The sequence below is a fragment of the Larus michahellis genome, chromosome 1 (assembly GCF_964199755.1).
Source record: "Larus michahellis chromosome 1, bLarMic1.1, whole genome shotgun sequence".
Lineage (NCBI taxonomy): Eukaryota > Metazoa > Chordata > Aves > Charadriiformes > Laridae > Larus > Larus michahellis.
This window is the reverse complement of record NC_133896.1, coordinates 205,337,433-205,350,959: the sequence shown is the minus strand read 5'-3', so window position 1 is coordinate 205,350,959 and position 13,527 is coordinate 205,337,433. Positions and strand designations below refer to the sequence as shown.

The 13,527-nt window shown below is 39.0% G+C and overlaps 1 protein-coding gene across 1 annotated transcript in view; it reads right to left on the bottom strand.

Moving 5' to 3' along the window:
• GUCY1A2 (guanylate cyclase 1 soluble subunit alpha 2) overlaps positions 1-13,527 on the bottom strand; it is a 167,700-nt gene that overhangs the window by 11,933 nt on the left and 142,240 nt on the right. Inside the window, exon 7 of the mRNA XM_074570363.1 lies at positions 3,919-4,073. Within this exon, the coding sequence (XP_074426464.1) occupies positions 3,919-4,073 (155 nt within the window). The remainder of the gene's footprint in view (positions 1-3,918; positions 4,074-13,527) is intronic.

The window sequence follows — 13,527 nt, the reverse complement described above, 5'->3', positions numbered from 1 at the left end:
GATTATAATTTGAATGCTGATGACGCTTTCTGATGCATAATCTGTACTGCAAAACGAAAGCTGGTAAGTGTTAGACACGTTTCCAGTATCTGTATGCTTTGTAAGCACAAAACTTGTATCACAATTTTCGTCAGGGGGCATGGTAGACACAAACACGTAATGATAAATGCCAGTAGTTTTAATTAATTGAAAATTATGTTATTTTCGTACCGATTGCAGAATTGTCTGCTTTGGAAAGCATTGCTTCTTAAATAATAAAAATATTGAGTACACAGCAGCACAGTATGATCAAATACAAGCATTTGATAGAATATAAGGTCAACTATAAAGACACTTCGGTTTGCAAATAACATACTCATGAAAATTATATTTAAGAAAAGTTACATACAGATACATCAGATCGCTAGTTGTTTATTTGGATAGCACCGGTATATTATGTTCAAACCTCCCAGATCACCTTCAGAAGCTCTGAATAATTCTGCCCTACAGACTGTTTTGTAATTGCAGACTCTCCTGGTCACTGTGTCCCTATGTCATTTCTTGACTTCTTCCCTGTCTGTTCTCATGCTTTCAACCATGCCATAAGGTATGGTTTGAAATAGCCTTTTGAAGTGGCCCCATACACATTAATTTTATTTTTCTCATATAATTTCTGAAGCATGTTAAATAAACTAGTTCTTAGGCTTTTCATTGTTACTTTTAGCCATTCATCTTCAATCACAACTGACTCTCATTCAAACTTACATTTTCTTGCCATTTCTACTTCCTTTACCTGGAACCACGTGTCTAGCCTATTGCTTGTACTTGAAGCTCTCTGATTCGAGCACTAAATTTGTTCAGCACATAGCAGCAGATTCTTTACATAGTACAATAACACAGATAACAAATACAAAAAAAATCTGTATTTTGTTGTTTTGTTTTGCAATTTTATCTTATAGCATATAACGTATAGTGACTGCATCGTAAGTCACTTTTCTGCTATCTTCCCCTTTTGAAAGCAACAGTCTAAATTTGTAACTTTCTAGATGATAAGACCAGACATGATGATCATATAAGGTGAAAGTTTGGCCACCCTGAAACAAATGGTCCTATTCCTACTGGATTTCTAGGATTAAAGGGAAGTGAAAAAAATTGTAGCCCACTTTTTGATACAACCCAGAAGATAAACAGGGTGAGAAAATCTGACTCGTTGTGCTACTAGGTCTTAGTAAGAATGCTCTCCAAGCCCATGCTACCCACAATTGGCTTGTTATGGTACAGTATGACCAATGGCAGTCAGGCAGAGGTGAGACACAGACAAACAGGTCACCTTCTCTGTGCCACAATGTACTCAAAGTCAGATAAAGGGCACCATAAAAGCATGGATTTCTAGCAAACTCCATATACAACCCCTAAACCTGGCTTTCTGAATAGTCTTTTTCCCCGCAATGTAATGAAAACAAAACATAGAATCACAGAATGGTTTGGGTTGGAAGAAACCTTTAAAGGTCATCTAGTCCAACCCCTCTGCAATGAGCAAGGACCTCTGGAACTCAACAAGTTCAAGGTTGAAGCTGCTCAACAATGACCACACATCCGTTGTCTCACAGAAAAGTTGCCGTATCACTCTCATAACCAAAATCAACAGAACTGGCACTGGCACATGAAAATGACTCTGGCTTCAGGATGCCAAAAAAACAGTTGTGTGCATGATTGGCCCCACAACTACTCACTACTTATATTTTTATAGAATCATAGAATCATTTAGGTTGGAAAAGACCCTTGGCATCATCGAGTCCAACCATCAACCCCACTCTACAAAGTTCTCCCCTACACATCATCCCCTAACACCACATCTAAACGACTCTTAAACACATTCAGGGATCGTGATTCCACCACCTCCCTGGGCAGCCTATTCCAGTGTCTGACCACTCTTCCTGTGAAGAATTTTTTCCTAATGTCCAGTCTAAACCTACCCTGCTGCAGCTTGAAGCCATTCCCTCTTCTTCTATCGCTAATTACCTGTGAGAAGAGACCAGCACCAACCTCTCTACAATGTCCTTTCAAGTAGTTGTGGAAAGTGATGAGGTCTCCCCTCAGCCTCCTCTTCCTCAAACTAAACAGTCCCAGCTCCTTCAATCGCTCCTCATAAGATTTATTCTTTAGGCCCTTCACCAGCTTCGTTGCCCTCCTCTGCACTCGCTCCAGCACCTCGATATCTCTCTCATATTGAGGTGCCCAAAACTGGACACAATACTCAAGGTGTGGCCTCACCAGTGCTGAGCACAGGGGGACAATCACCTCCCTACTTCTGCTGGTCACACTATTTCTAATACAAGCCAGGATGCCATTGGCTTTCTTGGCCACCTGGGCACACTGCTGGCTCATGTTCAGCCGCTTGTCAATGAGAACCCCCAGGTCCTTTTCTGCCAGGCAGCTCTCCAGCCATGCTGCCCCAAGCCTGTAGCGATGCATGGGGTTGTTGTGGCCCAAGTGCAGGACCCGGCACTTGGCCTTGTTGAAGCTCATACCTTTAATGAACCTACTTCTGTGCATTTTATGATCAAAAGTGCATTCAGTTTTTCTGCCTCTTGTTCAATTAGCTACACTTGCTCCATTCTGTAAATCTGGTCTCAAGTGAATGGGTTCTTCGTATGAATGTAATTTTATGCACTAGCTTTGGTTACTTTTAAACTTTATCTTCTGACTGATTTACATTTTAGCATATTATTTATTTAATTCTTGGATGAATAAATTCCATTTAAAACTTCAATTTACAGAGATAGGTATAGGGAAAAAAAATAATTGAGATTCACAGTTCTGTACGAGAAAGAAAAAAAAAAGAAAACCAGTATTGTTTGAGCAATTTCATATAGATTAACCACAGAGGAACAGTCCCAAAACCTGAGAAAAACTGTACTTCAGAAAATTACTTCAGATACAGAATGTCGGGAAAAGACAAAGATTGAAATCTTCTGCCAAAAAAGTGAATACATCAGTAGTAATCCAAGCAGCAGAAATTCTAATAGTCAAGCTGTCAAATTTGAACAGTCAGGAACACCTTTTTAATTTAGGAGCTGTTCCTCCTAACCAGATTTAATCAAGCCTTCTCTCTATTTGCATAATTTCTTCAAAGAGCAAGGATAATGCTTTGCCATCTTCAATCTTTTTTCTTACATTAAGAAAACGCTTCTAATCAAGTGTCTCTTTACAATGCTAAACAATACATTTTGTCTTCAAGAAAGTATAAAAACTCTTTGAAAGCTTGGCTTTTCTAGCAAAATTACAGAATCACAGAATGGTTCGGGTTGGAAGGGACCTTAAAGATCATCTAGTTCCAACCCCCTGCCATGGGCAGGGACACCTCCCAGTAGACCAGGCTGCTCAAATCCTCATCCAGCCTGGCCTTGAACACTTCCAGGGATGGGGCATTCACAACTTCCCTGGGCAACCTCTTCCAGTGTCTCAGCACCCTTACTGTAAAGAATTTCTTCCTGAATTAAAAGTTAAAGAGTTCTTTAAGAATTTCTTCCTGAACTAAAAATTAAAATTAAATACTTTCTTCTGAGACAGTGGTAATGTTCTTCAACTGTTCTTCATCAACTGTGTATAGCAGGTGGAACCCAAATCCTTAGCCTAAAGCTGTAATCATGCAAAAAAATATGGTGCTATGGGAGACATGTCTCTCTTCTGTTACACATTAGTTTAGGCAGGAATGGCTGGCCCTCCTGTTATGCTTCCTTGCCTCCACTGCCTGACTTCTTTGCACATTCTGATGGCAAACAAAAGACTGACAGCCCCACGCAACACCTCTTTCCAGTTGTTCTGGTGCGCTGCCGACTTTCTGTTGAAGTTCATGAGTTGAGGACAGATCATATTATGAGATTGAATTTAAACGAGGCTGAAATAAAAATAGTATGAAAAAGCTAGAGGACTTACTGGTATGTGGTTGGACTGACATTGATGCGGCGAGGGTGACTTCCTGACTCGAATTTGCTTGCAAGGGTGACATTGTTCCCAAAGAGGCAATAACGTGGCATTCTTACACCAACGACGCCGGCCAGCACTGATCCTGAGTGAATGCCTATCCTCATCTGGAAAAACATGAGATCCACGTCAGTCTGTCTCTCTTGTACTGCCCACGGTAATGTCATTAGCACTTATTTACAAGCCAGTCGCAGCAACCCTTTCAAAGGAATAAAAACCAAAGAAGAAAGAGTGAAGTGGAAGAAAACCGTCTCTTCCCATTCCTCTACTTTAAATCAGATGCAGTTAAAAAAAGAAGAACAAAACCATGGTTATCTTTTAGTAAAACTATTTTCTTCTATTGTGCATGTTGCTGGAGACCACAATAGTCAAAACAGGAATCATGAACAGAATAGATGGGATGACCTTGAGTTACTGCAATAGCAGCCATCTGATTACACAAATAGATACATTATAGAGGGTTATTTGTGCCACCAGTTCTAACACAGGCTTTGAAGTAAGACTCACATTTTTTCAAACTGGCAGAAAGAGTATTAAAGTGGAGTGAATGAATATCGTACTTTTATCTTCTTCATATTTTTTTCTTCCAAACTCATCAAGGTCTAAGGTCTTTCTCACTGACTGAGAGACATTGCAACAGTGAAGATGCTGAAGATTAAGGCACTGGCGATTTTAAAAATAATTGTATGCCCCCCAAAATAAGGAGGAATAAATCTGCAGCAAATTAAAAGAAATCCATGTGACTATTCTAGCAATCATCTCCTGTAACGGTCTGAGATGTGGTGATTACATTGATGTGTAACGCTTGGAGTCACCATCCAAGTTTCTTTCAGAGTGAATAATCAGCGAACATTCATTCTGCATACATCTTAGCAACCAACTGTGTTTGCCAAGAAAATCATTTTTACAAATAGGAAAGTCTTTTTCTCTTGTTAACTCTATAACATTAAAAAAATCAAAAGAAGCTATTTATATCTTGTGAGGATACTCTTACTCATAGCAACTGGACTGCTGCAAAACATGTGACAATGTGAAGAAAATAAATAGCATCTACTAAAACAAAGGGTCTGATGGGGTCTGAATAAGTGTACTTAACTAATACTATCCTCCACATAGTCCTTTGACTTACTCAGTTCACAGTTATTGCACTGTGCTTTTGTCTGTCAATCCCTTTTTCTTTAATAATACAATAAATATTTACTGAAATACAAATACAAAAATCATTGTTAGCATTTTTTTATGTTAAGAAAAATGCCAGCATTTTATAACGTCAGTGTCCATGAAATTCTACAAGCATGTGGGACCCCACATTATTTCACTGACTATAGTTCTTCCTATGTATCCAAGACTTTTAACATGCAGCTAAGCACTCTTTTCATTTCTTTCCTCTCTTATATGTCACAGACGATGGGTATATCTGCTATACACTAAGCCCATGCATAACCTAAGAATGTGTTGTTCTGCATTCAATGTGATACTACTTACAGCATTCCCACAGGCAACGTAAAACCTTCAATCTTCACAATAATGCTGTTAATTACTGACTAGGATTTTTAAAAAAAAAATCTATGAATATATAGCACTTGAATTTAATTGAGCTTTCAAACCTTTACTACAGTTTGGAAGGCAGCTACTGAAATCCTTCAAATATTCTATCCAATTGCACTGAGAAGCACTCACGAACTTGCTTTGGCTGTGAACATCTGTGCAAACCCATCACACCCACATTATTTTGGTCATATTTTGGGGCATGGACATTTCCTGCTTTTGCCACAACATACATTTAAACGCCATTGTTCGTTTCCAGCGAAGAAAGTGCTCCTGCAGTCAAGAAGTGAGCAGACAGCCCTTTTGCATATTAGTGAGGTCAGGACCTGCCATCAGCAAAAGATTATGAGCAGAAAGTCTTGTTCACACAACAGCAAGTATGCTGTCAGCTTTCAATAAATAATAAAGAAATTATTTACGTGGTCTTTTTGTGAGATGGGAGAAGGGTTAGTTATTTTGTACACAATTTTAAGAACAGAGCTAATGCTACCTATTTGTTCTACTACTCTGCACGTTCATTTAGGAATCACAAATAAATCTCTTGCTGTGACCTCTTCTAAGGTACATTCAAGCACATAGAAAGGCCAGATTGAAACTATAAGAAATAGCACTAGCTTTGTTTTGCTGTTGGAAAGCGGGACTGAGAATATACATTACAGGAAGGAAAATCCAGTAGCAAAAAATTTATTAATATGTACTGGGTTTGCATGGCAAGGTTTTGGTAGCGGTGGGCTGCAGGGGTGGCTTCTGTGAGAACCTGCTAGAAGCTTCCCCCATGTCCGATAGATCCAATGCCAGCCGGCTCCAAGATGAACCCACCGCTGGCCAAGGCCGAGCCCATCAGCGACAGTGGTAGCACTTCTGGGATAACATAGTTAAGAAGGGGAAACAGTTGCTGCACAGCTGGGCAACTGCAGCAGTCAGAAGAGAGAAGTGAGAATATGTGAGAGACACAACTCTGCAGACACCAAGTTCAGTGAAGAAGGAGGAGAAGGAGCTCCAGGTGCCCAACAGACATTCCCCTGCGGCCCACGGTGAAGACCATGGTGAGGCAGGCTGTCCCTCTGCAGCCCATGGAGGTCCATAGTGGAGCAGAGACCCACCTGCAGCCTGGGCAGTTCCCCACGCTGGAGCAGGTGGATGTGGCGACAAGTGATAGGACGACAGGAAACGGGTTCAAGTTACGTCAGGGGAGGTTTAGATTGGGTATTAGGAAACATTTTTTCACTGAAAGGGTTATTAAACATTGGAATAGGCTGCCCAGGGAGGTGGTGGATTCACCATCCCTGGAGGTGTTTAAAAAAAGGGTAGATGGGGCACTTAGGGACATGGTTTAGAAGTGGCTTTTGTCAGGGTAGGTTAAAGGTTGGACTTGATGATCTTAAAGGTCCCTTCCAACCTCATCAATTCTATGATTCTATGATTCTATGATGCTATGTGAAGGAGCCTGTGACCCCATGGAGAGCCCACACTGGAGCAGGTTCCTCGCAGGACCTATGACCCTGTGGAGAGAGAGGTTCACAGTGGAGCAGGTTTGCTGGCAGGATTTATGATCCCGTGGGGGACTCACACTGGAGCAGTCTGTTCCTGAAGGACTGCACCCTGTGGAAAGGACCCACGCCGGAGCAGTTTGTGAAGAACTGCAGCCTGTGGAAGGACTCACATTGGAGAAGTTCACGGAGAACTGTCTCCTGTGGGCGGGACCCCACACTGGAGTAAAGGAAGAGTGAGAGTTTTTCTCATTACACTATACAGAGAAATGCCTGATACAAGACAAAATTACACCAAGAATGGCTTGCAATGAATCTCTACTTATGCTTCCTTATATGGTTCTCTACAAGAAAAAGCCTGCAACACTGATGCAGTTGCCATGAAGTATTCCTTCGTGTGTCTTCTTACATTAAGCATAACCATTATATTGGTCATATATTTCTTTTTAGTGAAATATGCTTTTCATAAAAATGCCTTTTCAAGATTTTGTTTCATCTGCAGATAAGTTAGCCGGGGTTTTTTCCTCACTGAGTTGAAAAGTGTTAACAGTTTAAGCTTTTTTTTAAGAAAGAAGAAAATGTGTGACCAAATTATTAGCAACAAGAGACTTATTGTTGCACATCAACCTCTCACATTAACTTTGCAGAAAAAGATCTGCCTAGAGATTTAGAACAATAATAACAGTTATACGTGTATAGTTATAGTCCCCAAGCTACATTGTATATGCCGTTCTTATCAGTGCTTTCCCAGAACATTAAATGTTATTAGTAACACATGATATGGCAAATTAGGTGGCAACACTGGGATGCATTATTTGTCTATAATAACTATATTTATTCATTTATGTTCTTTAAATATATGTGTAATATATATTATATGTGTATTAACTATCATACTTAAATTGAGCTTTTTTAATAAAATGCATGTTCTTCTTTTCTGTGCTGACTGCTCCTTTACTTGTCCTTAATTATTTGGCTAATGAAAAAAGGACAGCATATAACTGAGACCATAAGTTCAGAGACACTATGCATACGAATGGAAAGACAGCTCTTTGGAAACTATCACAAAGAGAAGACAGCTGTGGGGAAAAAAAAAAAGAAAACAAACCAAAACCCAAACAAAAAAAAACACCAGAAAATACCAGACCCCCATCGTTAAGGAACAGTGAAGAGATGGAAAAAGGCAAAAGACATTTTTAGAGGAGAATACTGGAGGGCACAATGGGGAATGAAACATGAACAGGCGTGAAAAAGAGCAAGAGACCTGTGAGAGGCCTTTTAGATAAAGAGGAACAACTTGAACTGGCTGCAACGGAAAGATTTAGAGTGGAAAATGACAGGGAGAAGAAAGATTAATTAATTTGATCTTTGCAGCAGCTGTGGCAATAGTGAGGTGCAGAAAAGCTGATGTGAGTGTCAGAGGTGTAAAAGAAAAGCAGCCTGCCTTGATCAGTGGAGGATGAGAGGAAAGACACAGCTATGTGGAAAAGAATCTTCCAAAAATTTTAAAGAAAGTGTAGCAGTATTTGGATATTGCCTACAGGATAAGGCACAGGGAGCAGAACAGGCTAATACCTGAGTGACAGGAAGGATGGTGGTTTTTTATAATAGTGATAGATAAAGAAGATTCATAAGGAGCACTGGTCATCCTCTGATGGGGAAGTGTGCACAAGTGGTATCAATGAGAACTGATAGTGCAGACCAGACTAAAAGAGAAAAGTCAAGAACAAGGAGGAACAGGAATGATCAACATAAAAATATTTTGTTTTCCTGAACTGAAATTCTGTTAACGTGTTTTTCTGATGTATTGAATCTTAGAAGAGTCGTGTGTAACCCTTTTACACCTCATGCCGAAGCATGATTTTTCTTTTTTATAGGTAAAAGTGCTGGGGTTTGTTTTGTTTTGCTTTTAACTGCTGTGCAGTTTCCATCACTTCCAACAGCCCCAATGCCTTCTTAGGCACAATACTGAAAATGGTGCTTCTCCATCAAAATAAAGCCTATTTCAATTGAGATGAAAGTAAATGCAACATTGAAAACTCAAAACTCATCTGCACTCACTTTGTGGTGAAGAGGCACAAATATTTTATAAAGAGTAAAGGAATGCAGTAGCATGCCTGGACTAAATTTCATCATTGCTAATTTATTCCTTAATAGCTTTTTCTGTTAATCAGTACATTCATGATCCAGTAATTTGCTTTATGTTCAAAGCTCTTGAGCTTTTACTTTCTTTGAAATCCTGTTGAAAAATGCATTCTCCTTCCCCTCTCCTTATTTCCCCACATAATTTTCAAGGAAAGAAAAACCCTATGACACTAAAATGCAAATGGAAAGACACCATTCTACAGTCTGGGACATGGTACTTGTCTCTTCAAGAACATTTTATAAAACCTCCTCAAATCTAAGATTTTGACCAACATATGTCTGCATGCTAATAACCAAGAGAACACATTAAAACTCATATTTCCCTCCAGTCAAAACTGAGACATTCCATTACAAGATTTAAAAATACTTCCTTGATTAATTAGACCACAAAACAATGGTTCAAACTGTAATAATTCCTGAAAGAAAAATTAACTATTTTTTTAATTATTCTTCAAGCTTCTTACGTACATGATGCTGTGAGAAAGTATATGCAATCTTGGTTAAGGGCTTACAAATCTATTTTTAAAAGCATACCCTGTGCTTAATTCAGAAGAAGAGGAAGGAGACATCAGAGACATCTTTCTTGATAGGCGACAGCATGAGGAACTGCATAAGGACATGACAGTGAAGAAAGATTTCTGAGTTTAAAAGAAAAGGCTCTTTGTGGGCAGTATTGCAAGGCAGAGTAGGAAAAAAAAGAGTGTGTGGATACCTTTCTTTTTGTCTGCCAGTGAAGGGTAGTTGATGTTACAACATGCAAGCAGCCTTAATGATTCAAACCAAAGGTGCATGTAACCTGTCTTCTGATAAGCACAGGGCAAAAATACATGCTCGTTTCTTCACTACAACCGGTATTTTTTAGTTCAGGGATTTCCTGAGCCAAAAGAAATCCTTTTTTGTAGAGGAAAGGTGTTTGTTGTTCACAGTTCTTCCTCGAATATGAACTACGATAATATTTCATGGGAGTGTTAGCTGTATGCGTTCTTCCCACTGCACACACAGAGAGAAGGACCTTAATAAACAGTTCTCACAGTCTGAAAAATATGCTCCCATGCTAGAAAGAGAAGTGTCAATTGCCTCACAGGTTAACTACATCCAGAAGGACTCAAAATTCATTTTCACAGAACTGCCTGTCTTTCATAGACCCTGAGCTGAAGAAGTGAGGATAGGCTGGGAAGTAGGTGACACAGTTTGGAAAGCAACCATGGGCAGAAGTAATCCCCCACTCAGCCAGCCTGGAGCATTTCAAGTGTTAATAATGTGACTGACTGGCAGCTACTCAAGACTGTGCTGAGCTGGTAGCAGAGCTCAGGGCTGATAAAAAGGAGTAGCTGTATGGAAATATTCACAGCCACATGGATGTCCCAAGACAGCAAAGCATTTAAATACAATAGGAAGTGTTCTGCTGGATCAGGACTTTCGACATCAGGTTCAATAATGTAAGTGGATATCTATACACTACAATTTATCAGATAAATAAAGCACTTTCTGCCCTAACATACTGAGTGATACTCCGAAGGTCCTTCAGTAAGGACCTTCTCCCTTCTGTCCTTGCAGTGGCCTTCAGAAAGGAGAATGTCACCTCTCACAGAGCATCTTAGCTATTAGTCCATGGTGCAGTGCCAGATCCTTTCAAACAGAATGTGCCAAATTCTGTAAGACATTATCTGCTCTAATATTTTGTAGCAGGTTCTACAACAGTGCTATCTCTGAATCTCAACATATGCCGTACACAGGGACATTTACTTGTAAAATGTATTAACGCAAAATAGACTCTACAGAGCTCAGAGCTCTAAAATCAGGGCCACACACTGGTGAGTCAACGTGACTTTCTGCTCCTTCAAAGAGCTGCAAGTTGACAGGACTGACAGCTATGCCCTGACATATGCTTTAGTGTGTGGGTTATCTGTATTCTTAGATAGATTTATAAATATCACAGTGTCTTTCTGGAAAGGGACATATGACAGTACAGCTCACTACAGGATTGTTGCCAAGGAACAGACCTGCTCAGAGGAAAATTTAGATCACTGAATTTAATCAAGGTGTTCTATAGAACTAAACTACAGGATATATTTCCCCCATATTTGAACAACATTTGGAGAAATGAACACTTAGCTTTTTTCTAATGAGAATTTCCTATATTTGTTACTCATAGACTTAGAATTAGTCAACCTGTCTGAAGCAAAAGACAGGGAATATTATTCAAGGACAATGAAAAATACAATAATAAACTAACATAGATTGAATTCCTTCGGATAAATAGATCCATATTAATAGTTACTGGGTAAAGCAATCATGTTGTTGTGTAAAAGACATAAAACTAAATTATAACCAATGTGATGAACATTACATATGTACATCCCTGGACTATGGTCTGACTATACAGTCATCTCTACTGAATGTGGAACAAGAAGCTATGAAGCATTTCTACATAAAGAAGCCCCAGACTTGAAGGATGAAATTCCTTTTCTTTTTCCACTTAGATTCTTCCACTAGATCTGGATCCACCAGATCCACTGATCTAAGTCAGCCATGCTTCGAAGAGTGGTTGGATTAGATGACCACCAGAGGTTCCTTGCAACTTCCTTTATTCCATGATTCTACATTTCATACCCTATGATGAAAAATTATGCCCCTATGAATCTTCATGAGCAGAATGAAGCAGAAGGAGATGAAGTAAAAATTAAAACCAAAGACTGAGACTAGTTTTGTGGGCTCACTAGTTCTAGTGCCAAAGGAAAGTTTATATTGGGGCAAGGTTTTTTGGGGCCAAATTCTATCCTGAGGCATCACATGAATTCACTATGGCATTGCTCAGGATCTAGGTTGGAAGAGAACGTGGGTCATCTGTAAGAAAACATCTGACCATAAATGATTTACTGGGGGTGAGGGGAGTATAAACCATGTAAATGAGAATTTCTAGAGTTGCTGAACTGAGGAATAAGTCCTATATCCTTCCCCTAAGATTCCAAAGAAAAGACATTAATGTTAATGTGCTTTTTCATAAGCTGCTTCTCCCTGTTCAATAAAAAGTTGCATTTCATTGCTGATATAGTATTTAATCAAAAACATTTTTTATTGTTTTCTTTGAATAGTAGTTTCCACAGCAGGAATTTAATTACTATGTGAATCTGTGTGCTCAAGCACTTAAAAAAGAGCTAATCATTCAAGCAAGCCCACATAACAGTGGAGGATTTTTCCCAGCCTCCCCTCCACTGGCACCCAAAAAAGAAAAAAATTCATCTGAAAGTTCTGTTTGATCTTTAGTGTAGGAGGACATCTTTGTCTCACAGTGCCATCATATGACATATATTGAATGGATTGGGTGATATTTTAACAAGGATAAATGACACATGCTCAAAATATTTAAGGAAACAAAAAAAACAGTATGGTAAAAAAAAAGTTGGGCATAAGGGTTTTAACCTTAAGAAACAGCCTTCGATACTTTTGCTAATCTAGTCATTTAAGGTAAATTTCACCTAATTTCAACCACCTAGAAGTTAGGCAGCTCATTAAGTTAGATTTCTAGACTCCTTCTAAACCAAAGAGGTAAATAACCTTAAGGATGCAATTCTCCACATTCCAAAATTGGCACCAATCACTCCAAAAGCTGTCCAACTCTCTTATTGGAAAAGAGAGGGACTTTTAATGGTAAGTTTAGCCTGGACACCTCATGCATGGACAGCTAAAGATAGGTGAGATGAACCCAGCCCTCTGACTGGCAAGTTGACACATTTTCATCTTTGCTTAAAATGAGATACACTCCTCTGCATAAATGACCAAAGAAACAGGTGTTGATGGATAGAACTCCATCAGAAGATCATTCTATTTGTAGAAAAGCTGAAATTTCTTCAGATATTTTAACACAACGGTCTTTGAATCTTTGCAACATTATTTAACATAATGGTCTTCGCAATATTTGAAATTGTAAAATGATATGAGCTTTCAATGAAAAAGTAATGAGTCATCTTTTGATCATAGCACATGCTTTTATGCATAGATGAAATTCATGTTGATCTGCTTTAAGAAGAGCTTGGAACTAATCAACAAGGATCTGCCACATAACAGCTTTAAAATCTACAGAAGCCATTGATTTATAAGAATCTTACAATTTTACGATTAGAAGCAACCTTATCTAGCCTATGTACAATAATGATGTATCTGTATCAAGATTCTTCCCAAAGGCTCCTACACTGTTAAAGAGACCTACATTGTTGCATATGTAATTTAAACTTCTACCACTGCAAGGTGTTTTAATACTTTCTGCACAAAGAGGAGATACATTTTAAGTGTGTAATTTCTACTGGATCCCCCGGCTTCTTGCAATCAGCACCAAGGCAAACATAATCAAGACAAAAAATTTATTAACCCCCCTCCT